Genomic DNA, 24,918 nt, shown 5'->3' with positions numbered 1-24,918 from the left:
CTGCGGGACAGGTACAGGATGGCAACAACAACTGCCCGAGTTACACCAGGAACGCACAATCCCTCCATCAGTGCTCAGACGGTCCGCAATAGGCTGAGGGAGGCTGGACTGAGGGCTTGTAGGACTGTTGTAAGACAGGTCCTCATCAGACATCACCGGCAACAATGTCGCCTATGGGCACAAACCCACCGTCGCAGGAACAGACAGGACTGGCAAAAAGTGCACTTCACTGACGAGTCGCGGTTTTGTCTCACCGGGGGTGATGGTCGGATTCGCRTTTATCGYCGAAGKAATGAGCGTTACACYGAGGCCTGTACTCTGGAGYGGGATCGATTTGGAGGTGGAGGGTCCGTCATGGTCTGGGGCGGTGTGTCACAGCATCATCGGACTGAGCTTGTTGTCATTGCAGGCAATCTCAACGCTGTGCGTTACAGGGAAGACATCCTCCTCCCTCATGTGGTACCCTTCCTGCAGGCTCATCCTGACATGACCCTCCAGCATGACAATGCCWCCAGCCATACTGCTCGTTCTGTGCGTGATTTCCTGCAAGACAGGAATGTCAGTGTTCTGCCATGGCCAGCCCGTCTGGGACCTGATGGATCAGAAGGTGAGGGCTAGGGCCATTCCCCCCAGAAATATCCGGGAACTTGCAGGTGCCTTGGTGGAAGAGCGGGGTAAGATCTCACAGCAAGAACTGACAAATCTGGTCCAGTAAATGAGGAGGAGATGCACTGCAATACTTAATGCAGCTGGTGGCCACACCAGATACTGACTGTTACTTTTGGCCCCCCCCTTTGTTCAGGGATACATTATTCCATGTCTGTGGAACTTGTTCAGTTTGTCTCAGTTGTTGAATTCAGTTATGTTCATACAAATATTTACACGTTAAGTTTGCTGAAAATAAACGCAGTTGATAGTGAGGATGTTTCTTTTGCTGAGATATATATCAMACACACATACACAAACTTGAAAGTCCACCATTTTTTACGCTGCTGCTACTCTGTTTATCATATGTGCATAGTCACTTTAACTATACATTCATKTACATGCTACCTCAATTGGGCCGACCAACCAGGGCTTCCGAACATTGGCTAACCGGGCTATCTGCATGTGTCCCGCCACCCACCAACCCCTCTTTTACGCYACTGCTACTCTCTGTTCATCATATATGCATAGTCACTTTAACCATATCTACATACTACCTCAAATCAGCCTGACTAACTGGTGTCTGTATGTAGCCTCGCTACTTTTATAGCCTGTCTTTTTACTGTTGTTTTATTTCTTTACCTACCTATTGTTCACCTAATACCTTTTTTCCCACTATTGGTTAGTGGGAAAAAAGTAAGCAAGTAAGCATTTCACTGTAAGGTCTACACCGGTTGTATTCGGCGTACGTGACAAATAAACGTTGATTTGATTAGGTGAAGACCAGTAACACAAATCCACCACTAGTAGCATGTGTTTTTCCATGGAAATCCAACAAATTGCAGACCATTTGCAAAAACAGCCAAATGCTATGTCTGATGAATTATTCAAAGACTCGAGTCATGGAAAGTGTCTAACAGAGGAAGAGCATGTTATGAGAACGGTAAAGGACGTACCCATCTGCTATCCAGATGAGGAAGAGCCTGATAATGATTTAAGGAAAGACTTACTGTAACCAGTTTATGAGTGACTCTCAGTAATGTGGCCTTAACACCTATAGTTGCCAAGACAGACACAGCCTCCCACTCTCCTTCACCCCATAGACCAGTGTTTCCCAAATCCAGTCCTCCCAACAGAAAACACAACAAAAGTGTGTGCTGTTGTGGGTACTCGAGGACTGGAGTTGGGAAACACTGTCATAGACAATGACTGAATGATGTACCATGGATCCACACAGGCCCACTAGTACTAGTGTTCCCCCACTACAACTCTGACTTCAGTGCTCTCAACTCACCCGAGAGACATTTAAAAGAACTGGGCTGGAGCAGTGACTTTTGATAAATGATATATTTTTGTATCTGTAATTCAATAAGAGCAGGAAACGCTGATTGAGTTCCAGTCAATGTGGCGGTTCATTAGTCTGCTTACAGTGGAAATGAGGCTATAATGTGAATCTTTCACCTCTGAATTCTCTAGGCTGTCTTGTCGATTAAAAACTCAACCTCAACAACACTGATTAGACTAGTTAAAGAGAAGCAATACCTTGTYTTTCCTTTTTCCTTTAGAAATACGAACGTGTTTGACTCATTTCGCCCCAGTTCAGTGACGTTGGTCTGACATTAAAGGTTATGAATGATGGATGTCTTGTCCCAGTCAGACTCCCCAGTAGGCCAGTCTGTTATCTGGGAGAATGGGCACCCAGCACGAGGCTGAGGAAAACAGGTGCTTTCATTTTAATGATGGAGCTTTTCTGTCTGTCTGGAGCTGGGCCCCACCCAGCCTGAGCAGAAATGGACAGGGAGAGGTGTCTAACTAGTCAGGCTGACAGGATCACAAGCAGTGGGTTGGAAGGATGCAGAGCAAGGCTACCTAYGGACCTGCCCTGATGCATTAGGGGTCTACACACATAGGCCTACGCGTTTATGTCGTGTCCATCCAATCAGACAGTTGTACGCCCATTCTGCATACCCTCTGTCACCACCCTACATCCTTTGAGGAAGAGAGAACATTCAGCATGCTCTAATTCACACGTCAGTGATGCTACTGTAACAGAAGTCACCCGCCTTAGGGGGAATTGAACCATGTACAATTTGTAAGATCTTTTTGGAAAGAATGAGGTTAATGATACCAATATGGTCTAGATTTGACGCTCGACTTCATCTTTGAACTGATATGGTACTGTCATGGCGTAAAGACGTCCTTTTCCAAGCCATGTTGATCATTGATGTTCACTGTTAAACAATGACAGATTTTCCTTGGTTCTCCATCACCGATGCTAGCAGCTTTAGGCGGAAGACTGAAGCTCCTACCTCTTTAGTTGACCAAGCAAATGCAACAATATAACGTTAAGTCAAATAAAACAAGCGCAGGATCACGTTACATCATAATCTATTGATCAATAGCAGCATTAAACAGCAACAGAAAGAAAGAATTGATCCACTCATTGACCTGCGCATGATGCCTGCAGTCACAGCCAGTGGGCCAATCAAGTCATCAAGTAGTAGGACTCCAGTTGTGTGCACCATGAAATAAAACGTTCAACAACTTGAGAGGGATATTGCTAAGCCCTTGTTGCGTAACATGGTATGTTTATTGTGTTTGAGAAAAAGGTCATTGTCCCATGAAAAAGTAATCGTTGCGTTTCCTCTGAAGTCAAAGCACACCAACGGAAGTAACCGGGCTACTGTGTTCTGCACTACCACGTGCTGGTCTTAAGTTATGCACTCACATCCCATGTCGCAAATGAGATGAGTAGGCTATAGTAAGCAGTCATGTGGTTCAAGCAGAATAACAAAACAGTGCAGAAAGAGGAAGAGGAGAGTGATGCTTTAGGAGAATCCTTTTCTACCTCAGAGGCACATGCTTATGATCAAATCCATCACCTGTCCACACTTTCATCACTTCTCTCCTCCGTGCCATGAGAAGAGGGGAGTACACTGCTATTCTTAGCAAAGTACACAGGACGCCTTGAGACAGGCAGTCCTGTGGCACCCTCAGCAGAGTGGAAAACAACCGGATGCATCCTGTTCAGGGAAGATGGAAAGAGAGCCTGTGACACGACTCGTCAAGCAACATTTACGGGATTGGTTGAACAGTGCAGAAGAGAACCTCTCCCGACAGATGTTTTTCTCTCGTCGGGACCAGAAGGAAAGAAACGCCGCTCAGGCATTTGTTAGTCCTGCTACGTTAGGTTACTCCTGCTACGTTAGGTTACTCCTGTGCTGGATCTGAATGTTCTGTACACTCCACAGTAAATTGATCCCAGAATCCCTAATGCTAGTTCATGCTCCATATCACCACAAAGGAGTAACATATTAATAATACTATGATGGATTTACCCTAAATAGCCACTGAGACAGAAAAGGTATGTATGCTCCCCTCAGGAGAGAGGAAGAGGGGGGAGAAAGATAGGCTACATCAGTGCCCTCCTTTCAGATGGTCTGTGTTTGTCTGTCTCTCCTCCATCTTCCCTTCAGCCTGTCTGTCTGTCCATCCATCTCTGGCAGCTGCACACCCACTCCCACCTTTCATGGTGATCACAGTTGAACTAATTGAATAATCTCATATTAGTCATAAGCAACCCTTAGGGCTGATAGAGGCCCTGATCCAAACAGACTGAATTCTCTGCCTTGTTAGACACATGAACCCAACACACACATGGAAGCACGCACATGCACAGCCACACACTATTTCTGTCTCTAGTCTCCAATCTAATGAGATATTTGCATCCAAAATTAGCTACGAATCTCCCAAATCAGTAGCARTCTAAAGCTTAGGCTTAGATCTGCAAATGACCACCTCATATTCCTTTACTAGCCACAGCCTCTCTGTAGGCAAAGCCTGTGTTGGGGTTGTGTTCACTCAGATCGGTGCTGCTAGAGATGACTAACATTTAGAGAATTGAAAGGGATTTAAATTTGGTTACTGTATCCAGTGCAGACAGGTGTCAGTAATGCAGGTGAAAGGAGAAGGGGATATGCTACATCAGAGGCAGAAAATCTTGAAGGTTAAGCCAGGGTCATGTAAYGAATACTCAGGGAGAAACGCACAGAGTGCAGAAAGTGTTTCATTCACCTTCGCAGAAGGCAGGAATCGTGGTCATAGGTGGGCAATGGTCATACACAGTTGGGCAAACAGGCAGGTGAATTAAAACTAGGACTGAAGGCTATAACTGYTTCTCACAAACGAGCTTGGAAAAGGCTTTGTAGAGTCAAAACGAACAATATCTCACAAAGTCACAAACAGAATGAACTGAACTAAATAAGGASCTGATGAGACCAGGTGAGTAACTAACACAGGTGAAATCAATGAACCAAAATGAAAGACAGTGCTACGTTCAAGAACACAATGAAAACAGAGCTACGTTCAAGAACACAATGAAACAGAACACAAAGTTGACTAAGAAAATAAATACAGAACCTTACAGGTCATAGAGAATTCCCATGGATGATCACTATTAGCATCGCACTACACTCACCCCAGGCCCTACTCAAACTTAGTTTACACAATCTGTATTGCCGTACTCTTTCATAGCGCCATACTAATGGGTAGACGCTACCCACAAAACCATTGCCCTTCCTCAATAACAGCACAGCTGCCCGTGCCCTAAACAAACACATGACAATGCGCTCATCAGTGCTCACACAATACAAGGTTCTAGAGCACCAGCTGGGAAACCAAACAGAAGACAACTAAAGACAGAGTTTCAGAGACCTCAGGTGCAGGTTCATGAACCCTCAAATAGGCTTGGGCGGTATATACCGTATACCGGGCTATTTGGAAATAACCACAGGATGGTTTTTCAATACCATTGAGACTATTTCTTTKAWGTTTTTCAATAAATTGTCATATCTGTAGCTAATTTTKAAGCACATACCTGCAATGGACTTGTGCCATACGTTAGGAGATAAAGCAGATCCCGTTCTTCATTTCATCTGTCACATTATTTTACATTATGAAGCTTACTGTAGTTCCCCAGAACAGTTGAGCCATTCGCATTTCAAAGTGAAAGTCAGTGTTTTTTTGCTTCAATGGAGTGATCAGGGACGTGCAACTATAGTYTTCCTTCACAGAAAATACATTATTGCAACGAATTCGGCAGAAAATAGCTTAATTTTCATCAGATGMCAACAGAAGTACAAYGGTGTATGGCTGACAGCCACAAGAGTAAATAAGCTTAAAATAAAAAGTATTTTTTTGCTAAAACATATATTTTTATCAGAGAAATAATGTAGCCAGCTACATTTCCTAATGTTTAGCTTAGTTAATCTTTCATTTTACCGAAGAAAAGAAGGCTGGCTACACCAAGAAAAGTGCCAGAGAAAAGTAGCTACACATCAGTCAGAGAGCTATCTGCTGATAGAATGCCTGTTTGGAGAAGTGCAACTGAAGCACAAAATTAGTCTGATGGCAAGCAGAAATTACAATAAGCATATTAGATCTGTATTTACAAAACGCAGCAAGATATTTCTTATACGCCTTTTATAATTTGTGCGTTAATGCGACCCTTATGGGTCATAGAGTGTTTGCTTTCTGCCGTGTTTGAGAAGTCAAGCACTTTGGATGAGTTATCTGTACAGCTGCCAYTGCTTGATTTCCTTGCGGTTTTTTCTCTCCTCTCGGTGCTAGGCCTGTCTGCTCCTCCCAGCCTCTTCTCCAAGCAGAGCAGGCAGGCCCGTTGCCCTAGCGACTCCAGACTCCACACAGACACAGCATGTACACATGCTGCTCCAAAGCCAGTACTGTTCTTCCATCAGACAAGCTTGYGTCAAAACTTTGTTCCTTTGCGCAATGTCTCTTTGCCTGTAAATGCCCAAACTCAGCAAAAATCACATTCAGTAGCTCCTACCTAGATAAACACAGCATGTAAAGTGTTGGTCATGAGTTGAAATAAAATATCCCAGAATTGTTCCATACGTACAAAAAGCATATTTCTCTCAAATTGTGCACAAATTTGTTTACATCTCTGTTAGTGAACATTTCTCCTTTGCCAAGATAATCCATCCACCTGACAGGTGTGGCATATCAAGAAGCTTATTAAACAGCATGATCATTACACAGGTGCACCTTGTGCTGGGGGGACAATAAAAGGCCACTCTAAAATATGCAGTTTTGTCACAATACAATGCCACAGATGTCTCAAGTTGAGGGAGTGTGCAATTGGCATGCTGACTGCAAGAATGTCCACTAGAGCTGTTGTCAGAGAATTTAATGTTAATTTCTCTACCATAAGCCACCAACATCATATTAGAGAATTTGGCAGTACGTCCAACCGGCTTCACAACCGCAGACCATGTATAATCACACCAGCCCAGGACCTCCACATTATTCTTCCTCACCTGCGGGATCGTCTGAAACCAGCCACCCGGACAGCTGATGAAACTGAGTATTTCTGTCAGTAATAAAGCCCTTTTGTGGGGAAAAACTAATTCTGGTTGGCTGGGCCTGGCTCCCCAGTGGGTAGGCCTGGCTCCCAAATGGATGGGCCTATGCCCTCCTAGGTCCACCAATGGCTGCACCCCTGCCCAGTCATGTGAAATTCATAGATTAGGGCTTAATTGATTTCAATTGACTAATTACCTTATATGAACTGTAACTCAGTAAAACCGTTGACATTTTTGCATGTTGTGTTTATATTTGAGATGGATTGCCTGTCTTTGCAATTAGTTATTTCACTAGCAGCCTCCATGGAAATTCACTATTACTTGTGCTAATTTTGTTATCATTCTGGTAATAAACACCCAATGGGCTTTTTTTGCATCTTTTTGGAGCACCCTTGTGTACTAAGCCTGTAAAACCGTAAATCCCGATATGAGAGAAGGACGGTATGACGATACCGCCAAACCCTACCCTCAAAACAGAAACACAGTCTAAAAGCTGACTTCATCTCTGACTCTACCAGATAATGAGGGAACAAGGCATCTCGTGTGTGTGTGTGTGTGTGTGTGTGTGTGTTACTATGTTATCATTCCTATGTCATCAGATGGTGACTCAACCTGTGAAATTCACACCTCAGATAACAAACATGCAGGGCCAACAAAGTTCAAGAGAATGAATGGACCCTGACCTGTGAGTGTTTTGTAAAGCATGCCAACAGGCTACATCTTCTTCCCATGCTCCCACTGATAAGAACACGGGCCTAAATGTCTTCCTTTTGCTTCAGAGCCTGAGACAGACGGTGTTTACAAGAACAGCAAACACAAACCATTTCTTATCAGCCTGGCAACTTTGAATCACTGGCCAAACTGCTGAGGGGGCATTTCTTTTCAGATTTATTTTCTCCATTTCCTCTGATGAAGGGCTCACAGCTGGATAGGTAATATGMCAGACTGTTTCTCAGAACAGACAGACTGTCCTACCTGACTCCAGCAGGCCACACAGGGTTGGCAGCGGACAGAGACTGCCACACCCCAGCAGGTACAGAGGCCCGGGCCATTAATTATCTATGGATAGAAGATAGGCTGGGCTGGCACACAGGGAAGAGCTTAGAGGAGAGGTGRAGCGGATGAGAGACAGAATGAGGCGTGTCCAGGCCAGTGGGCCAGGAGGGAAGATAGGCAACCTTGGTGTTCTTATTCCCMTGCTCCAAGGCCTCACGTTGCCATTCTTTAACCAAACTGCACATCCACTGTATCAGGCYCGTGTMCACTCTCTCAACTCTGGTGGGACATCATAAAGTAGGATGAGCAGGAACACTGGTGCTTTATTTATCTTGTTAACGATCACAGTGGGAATTTAATTCCTTCCTCAGAGTGATAAAAGACACCGCAGAGGGAGCTCAGAGATCAGCGTCTTATGCAGGAGGGTGAAACGTTATAGAATGTTCACATAAAATAGCCCCTTATGCAGGAGGGTCAAACGTTATAGAATGTTCACATAAAAATAGCCCTTATGTTAAACAGACTTTCTTCTTTGTCATGGAGAGTAAGCAGGCACTCATGTGAGCTCTAGCTCTAATACATTAGCCATTTCTTTTTGCAGCCATTCTAAACTAGAGGTCGACCGATTAATCGGAATGGCCGATTAATTAGGGCATATTTTAAGTTTTCATAACAATCGAAATCGGTATTTTGGGGCGCCGATTTGCCGATTTTTTTTATTTATACCTTTATTTAACTAGGCAAGTCAGTTAAGAACACATTCTTATTTTCAATGATGGCCTAGGAACGGTGGGTTAACTGCCTTGTTCAGGGGCAGAACGACAGATTTCACCATGTCAGCTCGGGGGAGCCAATCTTGCAACCTTACAGTTAACTAGTCCAACGCAATAACGACCTGCCTCTCTCTCGTTGCACTCCACAGGGAGACTGCCTGTTACGCGAATGCAGTAAGCCAAGGTAAGTTGCTAGCTAGCATTAAACTTATCTTATAAAAAACAATCAATCATAAGCACTAGTTAACTACACATGGTTGATGATATTACTAGATATTATCTAGCGTGTCCTGCGTTGCATATAATCTGACTGAGCGGTGGTAGGCAGAAGCAGGCGCGTAAACATTCATTCAAACAGCACTTTCGTGCGTTTTGCCAGCAGCTCTTCGTTGTSCTTCAAGCATTGCGCTGTTTATGACTTCAAGCCTATCAACTCCCGAGATGAGGCTGGTGTAACCGAAGTGAAATGGCTAGCTAGTTAGCGTGCGCTAATAGCGTTTCAAATGTCACTCGCTCYGAGCCTTCTAGTAGTTGTTCCCCTTGCTCTGCATGGGTAACGCTGCTTCGATGGTGACTGTTGTCATTGTGTTGCTGGTTCGAGCCCAGGGAGGAGCGGACGGAAGCTATACTGTTACACTTGCAATACTAAAGTGCCTATAAGAACATCCAATAGTCAAAGGTTAATGAAGAAATACAAATGGTATAGAGGGAAATAGTCCTATAATTCCTATAATAACTACAACCTAAAACTTCTTACCTGGGAATATTGAAGACTCATGTTAAAAGGAACCACCAGCTTTCATATGTTCTCATGTTCTGAGCAAGGAACAAAAACGTTAGCTTTCTTACATAGCACATATTGCACTTTTACTTCCTTCTCCAACACTTTGGTTTTGCATTATTTAAACCAAATTGAACATGTTTCATTATTTACTTGAGGCTAAATTGATTTTATTGATGTATTTAAGTAAGTTAAAATAAGTGTTCATTCAGTATTGTTGTAATTGTAGTTATTACAAAAAAAAAAAAAAAATCGTCCGATTAATCGGTATTGGCTTTTTTGGTCCTCCAATAATCGGTATCGCGTTGAAAAATCATAATCGTTCGACCTCTATTCTAAACCCTTCTGAACACAACCCCAATAACGAAACATTCTAGATRCAGCTCAACCTTAGAGGAAAGGAAACGTGTGGCTATATTATTTAACAGCTAGGACAGCATTTTATTTGTGCAAATTTTTCTTACTTTTTAACTCTGCGTTGTTGGGTAAGGGTTTGTAAGAAAGCATTTCATGGTAAAGTCTACASCTGTTGTATTTGGCACATGCTACAAATACTTGTTTTATTGTATAGTTGACTGTAAAGAGCGAATGTAAATCATAAACAAGCAAATGACAAGCATGTGTGTCAGAAACACTGACATAATAACATGGTAGTTGCGTTGTAATAACACAACATTGAGCGAAAACCCGAGTCACAAAATGTTCAGCATACCTAACACTGACAATATCCACTAACAACCTAGGATACAGTATACAAACTAGGACAAGCTTGACTGATAATTGTTCTCTGCAGCTCCTCTGCGTCAGCGCATGCAGAAATCCCTGGCCTGTACTCTGTGGCTCACTGACCTCCATAACCTCATACAAGGCCTTCTGCCTCTGTAATGGTTATTTTTATTACGAGCTAGAGAAAGAGTGTAGGTTACCACTGGGAATCAGGGTTCCCTGTGTTTTTTCTTTACTATTATGGAGCCAAATCCATACCTTAAATCCAACATAAGCTGCCTAGACCCTGACACATGGAAGGTTATTTTAAAAGAGGACAATGGCTTTTGTTCATCTCATTCACTGTTGTGCAGTGTGGCTGTCCTCCAATGACCACCACACGAACAACTGAATCCATCACAGTTGCCAACTTGCTAGAGACTCTGTGGGGTGATTTTAGAATGACAAGGCCAAAACAATGACACCTCAATAAGTCACTGTTTTTACAAGTTGCAGTTGGACTCATTTCCAATTGAAGTATGCATGGAATGTTGTTTCAGAGAGTAATTTGTAGCAGTAAAACAAGGGATTATTTACCTCTGGGCCAATTTGACTGGAGCCTCCAAGCAGCAAGGCCAGTAAGGGGCCAACACTGGTCTGTGTGATGCTCATTTAGAAGTTGAAATGTTATAACATGCTTAACAGTATCTCTGACACATAGCAGTGCAGGCATACCAATATACTGTAGCTGTCTCTTAGCTGCTGCAACAGGCCTGAGAAGGGATTGTTAATTTAATGACAAGACAGTAGTACTTCCACTGACACACATAGGCGACTCAAACTCGGACTTACCTATTGAAACAGATGATGATGCATTAACATGCACGACCGCAAATTCCTGAATTGAGGAGTGAATAGGCTGGTTGATTGAATAACAAGTGCAGGTCCAATTGCTAACGTTGGCTAGTAAGCTAGCTAGCAAATTCAAGCCAGCAGTAGCCTGGCTAGCTAGTTACCTCAATAAAAATGTTCAGTTAAATGGCCTTACAAACACTGCTTGATATGAAAGCACCATATCTATGACTGAGCAAGTCAAATCCAAAACATTATGGCTAGTTGTCAAGTAACATTAACACCTTTCCCTGAAGCAGATGGTTTTTTTTTCTTCAGCCAGGCGTATGGCTATGTATGGTCCATCAAAGCATCAAGATTTTGTCGTCGCCTCTCTCCTAGTGGTCATTTGTTCATTAAAATTTCTTGTCAAATATTCATTGTCCGAAAAAACGCTTGTTTCGCTTRTTCAGTAGCTAGCTAGCGTTGCTAAGCTCGCCGCTGTCAAGTGCTCTGCTCACTGGACTCGACTCTCGCTGAATCATCCACAACCACATGCGCACAGCCACTGGTCTCCTAAACCTGTCGCTTGACAAAAACAGTTAGCCTTGATACATTGTGGGAGGCAACAAGTCTGACTAGGAAGATTTTTTACTAAATCAAGATAGACCACAGCCTGTCGTGTCAAATGGRAACAAATTAGTCATAGTGGGCAGAGCCAAGCACGAGCTAGCGAGATCCTATTGGCGCGTTCTAGCAAATAATTTGCATATTTCAGTTAGGGAACGCCTAGTGTGTGAATCGAACGTGTGCAATAACTAAATTCGCCTTTTCACTCCTAAACAACGAAATTGTTTACACCTTTGGCAAAGGGYAATGTCTACAAAACTTAGTTCACTCTGTTCATAACATATTTCAGTTTTGCAAACAGAAAACTGTATTGACATCAAATGTTTAATCGATGAGAAAATGTGCAGAAAATCCATCTCGTTCCATTTTCTCCCACTGGGCTGGTAGTGAGTGGAAACGCCAAGCGGATGCTTCASATTTATACATCCGGTGAAATGCAATATAATACTTTTTGGGAAGCAATAGAGGATTTATTATTCGAACGTGTCAAATATCCAGCTTTGCAACAGCCCAGACTAATGTCTAGGTTAACAGTGTTTTCACATACTTAAATAATAAAAAAAGAAATAGGGAAAAAGAAACTATGAAAACCAACCAAAATCCATTTTAATCACCAAAATGAGCCTCAAAAAGTTCTGCAACTGCAAATGTCAACTTTTCAACTGAGTTTACCATTCATTCATCAAATGTCATTAGCTGTGATTTGGACAGCAATAACACAATAGTATGGTTTCCAATGGAATGTGAATCCATAACTGAAGCACAGTTCACACAGGTGAAATGCCAAACATTGCAGCATTGCATGTCTTTATTGAATACATTACTGTAATTTAATGTGATATTTTTTTAACCAATTTGTTCCCTCCCACTACATACAACCATGTGTTGATTTGTCTCATTTACATCATAAAGTATAGAAAATAACAAAGGCTATAAGATAGTCTGCAGAAAACAAACCTTAAAAGGCACAATGCAGACTTMTTTTTATATCAATATCAAATCATTTCTGGGCAACAATTAAGTACCTTACTATAATAGATTTTCAGTAAAATTGACAAATTGTTTTTAGAAAAAAAAAAGTTTCTCAAGCAATAATTTTGCTAAGAGTTGTCTGAGTGAGGGGAAAACTGAAAACTAGCTGTTATTGGCAGAGAGGTTTGGAATGCTTTGTTATTGGTCTATTAACCAATTTACCTCATGTTGATGTCTTCATGGAAAGCACGAAACTCCCGCCCATGCAAAATTGCTGATTAGATGGTCATGTGTAGATTGTATTTTCAACCAGCAACTATCAGGAAATAACACTGATTTTTTTTTTCATCAGCTATTGTACAATATGATATAAACACAGGAACATTTTATTTTGCCTGCACTGGGTCTTTAAGAAACAAGTACATGTGGTAAACAAATTAAATCTGACTGATGTTGTGGAAGTACAGGCTAGTCAGCCAAGCAGTTCTGTTATAATACATAACCTACAGCTTTTTCATAGCCCAAACTCCAGATTCAGTTTTACAGGCTTTTTCCAAATAATATCAATACATCGCTGGCTGTAAAATGTTAGCTATATGCTTATTTAAGCTAAATAACCTATCTTATAAAAGTTGCATGATTATATACAGTATACACTAACATTACATTATTTAACATAGGCATATTTGGTTTCTGCGTTTTACTAGTTTACTTTTCATAATTGCTTAAATGGGAACAAAAACACCTAGCTCCTGACAGAAAATCCTATTTCATAAAAAATAAAAATAAAMATTTTTGCTCAGGCTAAAATCAAGTTGAAGTRGGTTCCTCTAGCGATTAACGTGCCAGGCTTCAAGGCTCTCTTTAACAGCAATGCAAACGACAACAAAAGCCTCTCAAAGATTGAAACCGTTTGCCCATCACYATGTTAGGTTGAGGCATAAACACATTTGTGCATCTTAAGATTCCGCTTGTCTGAATACCTCTTCCCACATTTATCACAGATGTACTGTTTCCCTCCTGCGTGAACATGCCTCTTGTGTGTTCGGAGATGACTGCCCTGACTGAAGGTCTTCCCACAGATTTCACAGCTGTACGGCTTCTCTCCTGTATGGATTCTCTGGTGCAACTTCAGACTGTTGGCGTTGTTGAATCTTTTCTCGCAGAAGCTACACTGGAAAGGTCTCTCGTTAGAGTGGGTGCGTCCGTGAGACATGAGACTACTCTGCTGACTGAAGGTCTTGCCACATTCTGTGCAGATATATGGCCTCTCTCCAGTGTGGATGCGCTTGTGTATTTTAAGATTCACTGATTGACGGAATGTCTTGCCACACAAGTCACAGCTAAATGGCCTGACGCCTGTATGAATCCGCTGGTGGTTCTTCAGATTGACAGCGTGACGGAAACTCTTCTCACACTGAATACACTTGAAGGGCTTTTGTCCAGTGTGAATGAGTTGATGGGTCTTCAGTGTTACAGCGCGTGTGAAGCCTTTCCCGCACAGTAAACAGGTGAAGATTTTCTCTCCCGTGTGAATTTGCTGGTGTCTTGACAGATTTTGAGCCAGGTTGAAGCTCTTGCCACACACAGTGCAGCTGTAAGGCTTTTCGCCCGTGTGGATTATCGAATGGGTCTTGAGGTGYGCCTGCTTGCCGAAGCATTTCCCACACACGCCACATATGAAGGGCTTCTCACCAGTGTGGGTGCGGATGTGATCATTACAACTCTGTTTGTGGGCAAAGGCTTTGTTGCAGAACATGCACACAAACGGTTTCTCGCCAGTGTGAAGTCGCTGGTGGGATTTGAGGTTACTCTGCGTGGAGAAACTTTTTCCACACTCGGTGCAAATGAAGAGCTTCTTTTGGGCAAACAAAGTCTCCAATAGGATGTCTGTGGGGTTCACCAGGGGGTCATCGCTAATCATACCATACTGGTGCTCTGAAGAAGAGTTTCCTGCAAAAGCATCATCGGCAGCTCCTGTAAGACATGCATAAAACATGTCCATGAACAAAACAGCCATGAAAAAATATAATCTCAGGTGGCAGTTAATACTATGATATGGGCTGATCTTATGTACTGTCAAGACACAAGTACTTGCTTTATGCTTACTCTCTGCAATGGCCCCCAGGTCTATTTGCCCATGCTCGTCTTTGACAGAAACAGCCAAGACAAGGGGAGATTCTGGTGTGTCCACTTCCTCCACATCTGCAGACTACCAGCACAAACAGATTGAATAGGTGTGAMAATTAGGAGCATAATTGGATCATATTATAGAAATGGCACAGAATGGACACAGACTAGAAACATTTAACGGTTTGCCTATTGAAAGCAGCCAAAGTGTTTGCAGAAACAATTACATTGTGATAATGGCACCAGAGGGGATGGCTGCCGTTTTATGGGCTCTTAACCAATTACCTCAACTAACCGGTACCCCCACGCATTGACTCTGTACCGGTATCCCCTGTATATAGCCTCGCTATTGTTATTTTACTGCTGCTCTTTAATTATTTGTTACTTTTTTTTATTATTTTGGGGGGGTATTTTTCTTCAAACTGCATTGTTGGTTAAGGGCTTGTAAGTAAGCATTTCACTGTAAGGCCTACACCTGTTGTATTTCAGCGTATGTGATAAATAAAATTTGATAACAATTCCATGACTCTTGAAGCAATCTGCAAAAAGCTTACCTCCATTGAAACAGTTTGCTCCGCAGTTTTACCACTTCCGCCATAAGAATGTTCCTCCGCTGCACCAATGAAAGAGAAGTGAGGCATAAATAGGTAATTCTTCTTCAGGTGAAGCTAGTACTTTTTAGTTATTCTTGTAGTGCAACAGATAAAGAAATAAAAACATCTGTTACTTACCCATTCCTCCAACTGACAGAATATTCAAGATGCTCGCTTGTGGTTTGGCTTTTTTCCCTCTATGGCCTTTGAAGGACTTGGATTCAAAGTCCATCAAAAACTTTGTATCATCCACAATTTTCATTATTTTACCCAATGCCTCATTGCCCAGTACCTCCATGATTGTGGCAAAGTCTGTCTGTAAATGAAAGCGATAAGCAATGTATTATTTCAAAACATACCATGAATAGATTGAGGGTGGCTATTGTATTCATGCATGCCACTTTCCATGGTATCTGCCACCTGTAACTGTTAATAAACATGATGTCCTATTGGACAACTGATATGTGTTAAGGGAAAAGCTAACTAGCTTGCTTCAGTATCCTAGCCAGCTGCTAGGCCTTTCCTCTCTCACTCATGGCGACTTACCATCTTATTCTGACTCTCCGTCTGCAGTTTTGCCGATAATTCTTCACCCTCGCTATGCCCCTGGGTCAGTTCCAGGCTGAACACGAAAACAGAACTGTCCTCTACAAGTTTACCCAGTTCGGCCACCGCCGCGTGAACAAGGGTCTCCATGACAGAGGCCAACTGGGTCTGCAACGCGATGAAATTTGACATTCTGTTTGTTGGTGTTTATCACGACCTTAGCTAATTGACCACTCTTTCAGATTAGCATTTATGAAATATTAAGATAATACCACATACAGGTGAAGCTAGTACATCAATACACTTGATTAATTAGGAGTACAGAGACTTTTTTTTGTGAATGTGCTCACACGGAAGTATTTTGTGAACTCCAAACTTCTAGTTCCGGTTTAGAAGTGAGTTGAGTTTATTAAAGAGACAGCTACTATATTTTGAAAGCTACCAAGTTGTACATTACCTTATACAAACACACTGTAATGTGATTTTTATATTTTTTTTATTTAATACTTGACATTCCAGGAAACCCCATACGTTTATTTACTTTGCCATTTAAACATTGGGCATCTGGTAATCAAGGGCATTGAGAATCTTTGAAGAGGCTGTTTCGAAAACCTGTGGGGCGCTCATATGAATTACACGATGACGCAAATACCGCGCCAAATTTTGTAGAGAGGTGCTTGCTTGTTGACAATTGGGAGCTAGAAAGGTACCTAGCTAGCTATCCAAAAGACACGGACACAATCACAATAATAACCTGTCATTCACTTCAGTCAAAGGACGCGTGAGTTGGGAGACATTCTTATTTTTGTTGGTATGTCTAGTCGGAATAGCTAGTTCCACAATTTCTGTAGGTAGAGGCCAGTTCCAGTGTCAGTGAGATATTTACGTTAGCTAGCTAGCATCAGCTGCTAGCATCAGCTGCTCGCTAAGTAGCGCAATCTAGCTAGCTAGTTAACGTTGAGCGGCAAGCTAAATTATTGAAATTGACAGTCATGTTATTGACGATTTTGTGTGGTTGTAGCTCCAACTTTGTGCGTTTGGTTATTGTTTTGGGGAAGTGAATTGGAGATAGACGCTACTGTCTGCAGAAAGAGAGCCAGAAAGAGAAACGTTAAGGGGGATAGCGTAACGTTAGTTGGCTAGTTACATTAGCTATATCACTGCCAGTAAATTCCACACACATTGTTTACATTTTATGTTGCATTTTTCTTTATTTGTTCTAGTTGCTAGGGGAAGCAGACATGGGTTTACTGGATCAGTGTGAGGAGCTGTTCAAGACGTCAAACCTTTATGATGTAATCGGTGTCACAAATGATGCATCGGAGGCAGAGGTTCGACGGGGTTATTATAAAGTCTCACTACAAGTCCACCCTGACAGATCACCAGGTGACGAGCAAGCCACTGCCAAGTTCCAGGTAGGCAAGACAACACTTACATTCAAAAAATTATATGTGAATGTTTGTTTACCTTTTAAACCTTGGTTGATATATCGGGAGGAGCAGGTGTCCGATGATCAGTTTCTGTCCTGTTTGGTATCTTGATGTGTTACTAGACTCTAGGGAAGGTGTATGCAGTCTTGAGTGACAAAGACCAAAGGGCCATTTACGACGAGCAGGGCATAGTAGACGAGGAGTCCGACTCACTTGACCAAGATCGTAACTGGGAAGAATATTGGAGAACAATGTTTCCTAAGGTAGGACTTCAAGTTAAGCATTTTTTCCCCCCAGTGCAAGTTACAAAGGGATACATTCMGTGCCTAGTGAAAGTCTTCACATCCGCCATGCACAGTTTTCACATTCTGCAGCCTTAAATTAAAATCTCAGCTACAATGAATGAACACTGTACATTCAGAAAGTCCCAGGCCTGGACATGATCAGTTATGTCAAGACTGTGCATTCTCTTTGCAGATCACACTTCAAGATATCCTGAACTTTGAGAAGTCCTACAAGGACTCTGAGGAAGAAAAGCATGATCTGATGCGGGTCTATGAGGAGCACAAGGGCGACATGGACATGATCATGGAGAACGTGCTGTGTGCCACCCAGGCGGACGAGCCACGGATCAGAGCCGTCCTCCAGTGCGCCATCGACTCCAAGGTGCTGCTGGCTCACAAGGCTTTCACCAACGAGAGTGCTAAGAAGAAAAGYAGCCGCAAACGCAAGGTGTGTGAACTAATCCACCACTCTATATATCCCTCAGTGCATTTTCGTCCAAGGTGGCTTAGCAGTTCAGACGTCTTTTTCCGTATTGTCGTGTCGTGTCCTGTATATATATATATATATTTACACCTTTTCTTCGCATATCTTTTATTTATTTTATTATCCAAGAACTCAACTACAAAAGCTTTCCTGCAAAAGCTTTCNTCGAACTGCTTTGCTTTATCTTGGCCAGGTCGCAATTGTAAATAAGAACGTGTTCTCAATTTGCCTACCTGGTTAAATAAAGGTTAAATAAAAAATAAAAAAATAAAAAAAATTGAGTTTGTTTTATCTCATGCTCTTATCACAGAGACATAGCTAGCWGATACAGGTGAACATCAGTATGGTCACCATTGCAGCTGTCAATGTTTGTGTCATTGTGTTTCCAGGCCGATAAAGAGCGTAAAGAGGCAGAGGAGATGCAGAAAGAGATGGGCCTGAACAGCGAGGACAGCCTGGTGGCCATGATCAAGGTGAGASAGTTAGTTGACCAACGTGGTACAACGTAACTGTAAAACCATTACTGACCTTTTTTCGAAGCTGCCATGGGTTATGTATCTCTTATCCCCCTCCTCCTTTTCTTTTATTTCAGAAAAATCAGAAGTCAAAAGAGGCAGGCTTTAACAATTTTATGGATAACCTGGAGGCAAAGTACTGCAAGAAAAGACCAAGCTCCTCCTCAGGAAGGAAGGGAAAGAAGTGACTTTTTTTTTTAACTCACCTCTTCGCTGTTGCTAACAGTCATCTGTTTTCATTAAATGTTATGATTAAAAGTTGATCCTGCGCAAAGACAGTTCTTGAGACCACTCTGTCATAGTGAAAGATGATATTCTGTTCATAAGTCACTTAGGACCTAAACATGGTCTGATGATTTGAGTGGCAGGGGATGTGCCTATATATATATATATGGGGGGGTGTCACTATGAAAGAAGTCATATGTATATTTTCAAGATTTAAAATAAAACCAATTTACTTGGTAACAGAAAGTCTTATCATACAAGCTTCTGTTACCAGTGGCCTACATGGTTATGTAGCAACAACACATTATCAAGACATTGTGATGCAATGTTGCCGATTGGTTTTATGTATAGCCCTTAAGGATTATTTTATTTTCCACATTGCACTTAAATGTATTTGGTTTCTAGTCAAAAAATAAAAGCGTCCAAAACGTTCATAGTCTCTGGGTGGCAACAGCAGGCTTAAAATATGTATGTTTAGGCTTTATGGTTTTATTCAGTTAGTTTCTGTACATACACCAATCAGGCTTAAAAAACATCAGTTTAGGCTTTATGGTTTTATTCATTTAGTTTCTGTACATACACCAATCAGGCTTAAAAAACATCAGTTTAGGCTTTATGGTTTTATTCATTTAGTTATCTCTACATACACCAAGTATGATATTATTACAGTACTGATACACTTATTACAACCATTCACTTTGTAAATCATTTTGAGAATCATTGCAATACTGTGGAGGTAGTTGCAGTATTTAAACAAAATCATCAGTTTAAACTTCATAAAGGCCTAGTGATCACACAATTAAATGTATGCAAAAATGTCCTTTACATATTGTGTATATATATAAGAATAAAAAATGTTAGCTATAAGCCAAGCCCTTTGATGGTATTACAGTATCTATTGAAACACAATGTCACGTAAAACACTTTTTTTTCCTCAAGTGAGATGCATTTCCTGTCAGTTCCCCCCATGTCTGCTCTGGACCTGTATGTTTCATTCCCATCTGTGTGTGTTACCAAGCACTTAACAGTACARTGTTCCTGCCTGGTCTTCTAAAATCATCTGTGTGTTGTATTTGCAGCTTTGATGCTGTCTGTTGTCTACCCATCTTGCTATGATTTGAGGTGTTGTTGATTGGCCCATTCCTGGATCAACCGGTTAGCTATGGCGTAGCTTGGTGGGACCCAGAACACAGTAGGCTCTCCTTTGTTGTTCCGTGGTGGTGCCTTGATCGTCAGCGCCTCTTGGACTTCCTCTAKGCTGAACCACCGTGCATCCTCTAACTCCACCTTATCCACACTGACCTGTTAGGCAAAGCAGTTAGATCAGCAACGTACAATTAATTCCRTTTTCAACATATTTTATTTATTTCAATATACACTGTATTGACATGGARAACATGTAACATAAAAATATTATTTTCTTTATATAGCGCTTTTTATTACAAGTATAATCTCAAAGTCTCCTAAAAAACAATTGAACAAAACAAATGTAGTGATCTGGCAGTTCTTGGACACTAAATGTACAACCATGGATAAGCAGGGTTGGATTACCGACCTGATTTTATGTTTGAGTAACTGAAATAGCATATGAACCCTGCATTAACCATGACAAAATGTGTAGAATTGCAGAACATTTGCTTTAAAACTGCAACACTTTWTCTCTGGCCCATGGGAAAATGTGTAGAATTGCAGGAAATTAGCTTTAGAACTGCAAAATATTCTCTCTGCCACCCAGAAATAGGCCAAAAAATGTTTGGACCTAGGCCCCAGATTTGGTTAGTCCAGGCCTGTGGATAAGGCTTCGTCTAGATGTCTTGCTCACACTCAAGCCAAATTMATGTATGAACACAGAGAAAGTTAGAATAGTGAGGCAGCCATTGACTGACGTGTGTCTTGTCTGGGTTGACGGTGGCGTGACAGGCCACCATGAAGGAGCTCTGTGGGAAGGGCCAGTGCTGAGAGCCTGAGTACTGGATAGACTCTACCTCCAGCCCCACCTCCTCAGCTATCTCCCTGCGGAGTGCCTCCTCCATGGTCTCACCTGTTGACACATTCAGGAACCTATACCAGTGCTTATGCTGACAGTAATATATTAGTCTTAACAAGTACAGTTATGGATAAGTGAGTTACATCTCTCAGGCTGTTTACACCTGGGTAGCATATTAGGACTGGATGTAGCCTATGTAATAGACATGTTATAAATAGTCAATACACATGCCTCATTGGTTTGAAATGTGTGGCATGAGACTCACCAATGTCACAGAAGCCTGCCAGTGCACTGTACATCCCCCGTGGGAAGGTGGACTGCCTCCCCAGCAAACACCGTTTCCCATCAGACAACAGTACGATCACCACCGGAGACATCTGTAGAAAAACAAGACACAACAGAACTACTTTTCACTCAGCTTGGGGAAATGTACTAACTACTCTATTTCATGATGAAAATCCAATGTGATATGAGAGCTGTTAAATAGATGATTTACCTTTTATATTTGCTAGATAAGCCCCGTTTCTTACCTTAGGGTAATAAGTGATCCCACTGCTGTGACACACACGCTGACTGCCGGACTGGTTCCTTTGGGTAGGCTGCCCAGTGGAGCTGCAGAAGCCATTGGTCTGGTGCCAGCGAAGGAGAGCCTGCCCCTGACGATCAAAACACACACCCAGGTATTATAGCAAACACAGAGAGACACACGGTATAATACAATACTAGAAAAACACAGTGCAACACTAGATTGGAGACTTGACTCCAATACCCACTCTGGCTACAAGCGGTGCCTCAGACCCTCTCAGTAGGAAGAAGGCTTTCCTCAGGTCTACGAAGGTTCCTCTACACAGCTCCTCCACAGCAGCCTGCTCTATCGCCCCTACAGCACAGAGAGACAGTCGGTCAACCTGTCGTCTGACCCAAGAGACACAGAGGACAATGTACTGTAGGTGGAGAACGAGATGGATTATTATTCCAGATGGGAATTTGATGTACCAACTAACTGTATGTTCCATGAAGCAATGTATTACATGTCTGGATGTTCTCGTACCAACATCAAAGGAGAACTGTGCTTCGTTCTGTTCAGTGCAGTTGATGAGAATGGATTCCTTCACCATCTCCTTGTCCTCTCCAAGCTTTTCCAGAATCTCTTCTACATCTGAGAGGAACAAATGTATTTCCATGACGTGCATACTACATGTTTGTGTTGGTATATACAGGTAAATCTCTGTTGAAAGTTGTTCCTGTCAAGAAATGCCCATTTCTATTATGTCATTACAATAATGTCACTCTCAATGTAGGGATTCTGAAGTGAGAGGGGGCTGTCCTTGTTATATACAGTTAGTCTCAATCATAGCTTCAATGGCACTAATCATCTGGCCATACAATACCTTTGGTCTGGAGAGCTGGGAGCTGATATATTCCACTGTCAGTCCGCCGCAGTAGAGGAGCCAGTTTGTGATAGAGGAAAATATTCCCAGACTGCAATGCTGCTCGACACGCCTCATCCTCCTCCTTTATCTTATTCAAGTGCCTAAATCAGACATGCCATAACTTTAGCATGAATGTAATCCCATTCMACCGTTATCTAACTTGCAGTATGTTTATTAAATGGGTGGGTATATCTGACAGTTAACTGAACTGACCTCATCCTGGACACATAGCTGCCGGAGGACCGTGAGACCATCCACTTGGGTCTGAAGAGAATCCTCAGTGGCTGGAGCATATTTAGGGTCCCACAGATCTAGACACAATGAGAACAATTGGTCCCAGGTGAGTTGTATTGTGTAGAACATCTGAAATAATGAATGCAATACAAATAAATATTATATGTAAACAAATAAAAAATAATCAAGGTGAAACAAAGTAGATGATAGTGGAAACTGTCTTTGTAACACTGTTCTGGCTTGACCAGAGGGCTGAGCTCTGGTTCCAATGGAGCAGAGCCTGCCAAAGAAGCCATATCGTGGTGAGTTCTAGTAAGAAACATTTCGTTTTAAACATAATCAAATAAATGCAGTGAAACCACATCTCAATCAATTTATGTACAAGTATGTTATCGCAGTCATATTCTTTGCATTTGAGTGTTGTCCTTCACGTATATGTTCATGAACAATCGCATGTAGAGGACAGTGCACTCTGACAGTAGCCTACACGTTGTACCGACTCTTTAGGACTTCAAAATGGAGGTTGTTTCGTAATGTCTATTATGTGCGGCACAAGTTCTTGCCAAACCATTACTAGGCTAAAMTAAACTGAAAACGTGATACCGTAAGACAAAATAAATCTAAGTCCACCTTGCTTGCRGTCCAAATCCTCAAACGAAAAAAATAGAAAGGGAAAACAACTTGCGTCAAGGCACAGAGACCAAACGTGTTAACAGACAGAGCGCGCAGCGACCTCTGCCACTGACAGMGGGTATGTCTTCTCTGTAATAGTGGAGTCAAATATAATTTTCCCTCATTCATCTGTAGTTGAGATGTTTTTTATTGGAAAATGGCAATGGATAAGATTATTTTGTTTCTTTCCAATTGATATTCCAGTGTCTATTCACATTTTTCAATATGCTGTTTTAGCTGGAGTTAGGCCTGGACTACAGTAGTATTCCTCACCTGCTACATTACTACATGTATCCTTACCATTGACTGTATGATCCTTCCCAATTATATGGGTTTTCACCTGAGATAAGAATAATAATAAAAAATAATAATATATAGAGTACCAGTCAAAAGTTTTGACACACCCACTCATTCAAGGATTTTTCTTTATTTTTACTATTTTCGACATTGTATAATAATAGTGAAGACATCAAAACTATGAAATAACACATAGGGAATCATGTACTAACTAACAAAGTGTTAAACAAATCAACAAATATTTTATATTCCTCAAAGTAGCCACCCTTTGCSTTGATGAYWGCTTCGCACTCTTGGCATTCTCTCAACCAGCTTCACCTGGAATGCTTTTCCAACAGTCTTGAAGGAGTTYCCACATATGCTGACCACTTGTTGGSTGCTTTTCCTTCACTCTGYGGTCCAACTCATCCCAAACCAWCTCAATTGGGTTGAGGTCGGGTGATTGTGGAGGCCAGGTCATCTGATGCAGCACTCCATCATGCTYCGTCTTGGTCAAATAGCCTTTACACAGCCTGGAGGTGTGTTGGGTCATTGTCCTGTTTAAAAACAAATGATAGTCTCACTAAGCGTAAACCAGATGGGATGGCGCATCGCTGCAGAATGCTGTGGTAGCCATGCTGGTTAAGTGTGCCTTGAATTCTAAATAAATCACAGACAGTGTCACCAGCACAGTACCCCCACACCATCACACCTCCTCATCCATGCTTCACAGTGGGAACCACACATGCAGAGATCATCCGTTCACCTACTCTGCATCTCACAAAGACATGGCGGTTGGAAGCAAAAATCTCATTAAACCAAAGGACAGATTTCCACCAGTCTAATGTCCATTGCTCATGTTCCTTGTTCCATTTATTTGGGCTGCAATTTCTGAGGCTGGTAACTCTAACGAAATGATCCTCTGCAGCAGAGGTACATCTGGGTCTTCCTTTCATGTGGCTGTCCTCATCAGAGCCAGTTTCATCATAGCGCTTGATGGTTTTTGCGACTGCACTTTAAGAAACCTTCAAAGTTCTTGAACTGTTCCGTATTGACTGACCTTCCTGTCTTAAAGTAATGATGGACTGTCGTTTATCTTTGCTTATTTGAGCTGTTCTTGCCATAACATGGACTTGGTCTTTTACCAAATAGGGCTATCTTCTGTATATCACCCCTACCTTGTCACAACACAACTGATTGGTTCAAATGCATTAAGAAGGAAAGAAATTCCACAAATTAACTTTTAACAAGGCACACCTATTAATTGAAATGCATTCCAGGTGACTACCTCATGAAGCTGGTTGAGAGAATGCCAAGAGTGTGCAAAGCTGTCATCAAKGCAAAKGGTGGCTACTTTGAAGAATCTCAAATATAAAATATATCTTGATTTGTT

The 24,918-nt window shown here is 41.9% G+C and overlaps 4 protein-coding genes across 13 annotated transcripts in view; 1 reads left to right on the top strand and 3 right to left on the bottom strand.

Moving 5' to 3' along the window:
* ccser2b (coiled-coil serine-rich protein 2b) overlaps positions 1-11,776 on the bottom strand; it is a 133,519-nt gene extending 121,743 nt beyond the window's left edge. For all 3 annotated transcript variants that reach the window (XM_070448265.1, XM_070448264.1, XM_070448266.1), the window contains exon 1: positions 11,136-11,776. The gene's annotated coding sequence lies outside the window, so the exon portion shown is untranslated. The remainder of the gene's footprint in view (positions 1-11,135) is intronic.
* On the top strand, positions 8,899-19,355 carry dnajc9 (DnaJ (Hsp40) homolog, subfamily C, member 9). 4 transcript variants are annotated; one of them, XM_024006869.2, is made up of 6 exons: positions 8,899-8,981; positions 17,209-17,400; positions 17,538-17,678; positions 17,893-18,147; positions 18,573-18,656; positions 18,776-19,355. In XM_024006869.2, the coding sequence occupies exons 2-6, from the start codon at positions 17,227-17,229 to the stop codon at positions 18,884-18,886; spliced, it is 765 nt and encodes a 254-aa protein (XP_023862637.1). In that variant the 5' UTR covers positions 8,899-8,981; positions 17,209-17,226; the 3' UTR covers positions 18,887-19,355. The 4 variants fall into 4 exon arrangements, with proteins under 4 accessions (XP_023862637.1, XP_023862638.1, XP_023862636.1 ...); XM_024006870.2 differs by lacking the exon at positions 8,899-8,981 and adding an exon at positions 16,429-16,691; XM_024006868.2 differs by lacking the exon at positions 8,899-8,981 and adding an exon at positions 16,429-16,796.
* si:ch211-207i20.2 (C2H2-type zinc finger protein) lies at positions 12,331-16,361 on the bottom strand. Its single transcript, XM_024006859.2, has 5 exons — positions 15,986-16,361; positions 15,578-15,755; positions 15,401-15,459; positions 14,826-14,928; positions 12,331-14,693 (listed from the first exon to the last, which is right to left on the bottom strand). Exons 1-5 carry the CDS (start codon positions 16,175-16,177, stop codon positions 13,645-13,647), a joined length of 1,581 nt encoding a protein of 526 aa, XP_023862627.1. The 5' UTR covers positions 16,178-16,361; the 3' UTR covers positions 12,331-13,644.
* Positions 19,356-19,524: 169 nt separating the features above from the next.
* nudt13 (nudix (nucleoside diphosphate linked moiety X)-type motif 13) lies at positions 19,525-23,316 on the bottom strand. Of its 5 annotated transcripts, none has more exons than XM_024006862.2 (9): positions 23,208-23,316; positions 22,557-22,654; positions 22,302-22,444; positions 21,962-22,069; positions 21,684-21,790; positions 21,441-21,566; positions 21,176-21,287; positions 20,810-20,964; positions 19,525-20,225 (listed from the first exon to the last, which is right to left on the bottom strand). In XM_024006862.2, the coding sequence occupies exons 2-9, from the start codon at positions 22,634-22,636 to the stop codon at positions 20,034-20,036; spliced, it is 1,023 nt and encodes a 340-aa protein (XP_023862630.1). In that variant the 5' UTR covers positions 22,637-22,654; positions 23,208-23,316; the 3' UTR covers positions 19,525-20,033. The 5 variants fall into 5 exon arrangements, with proteins under 5 accessions (XP_023862630.1, XP_023862634.1, XP_023862631.1 ...); XM_024006866.2 differs by having other exon boundaries at positions 20,909-20,964; XM_024006863.2 differs by lacking the exon at positions 23,208-23,316 and adding an exon at positions 23,065-23,206.
* Between the last annotated feature and the right edge of the window lie 1,602 nt (positions 23,317-24,918).

Source organism: Salvelinus sp. IW2-2015, linkage group LG18 (genome assembly GCF_002910315.2).
Source record: "Salvelinus sp. IW2-2015 linkage group LG18, ASM291031v2, whole genome shotgun sequence".
In the NCBI taxonomy this organism is placed as follows: domain Eukaryota; kingdom Metazoa; phylum Chordata; class Actinopteri; order Salmoniformes; family Salmonidae; genus Salvelinus; species Salvelinus sp. IW2-2015.
Note: the sequence above shows the minus strand (reverse complement) of the source record. Positions and strands in the feature narration are given on the sequence as shown.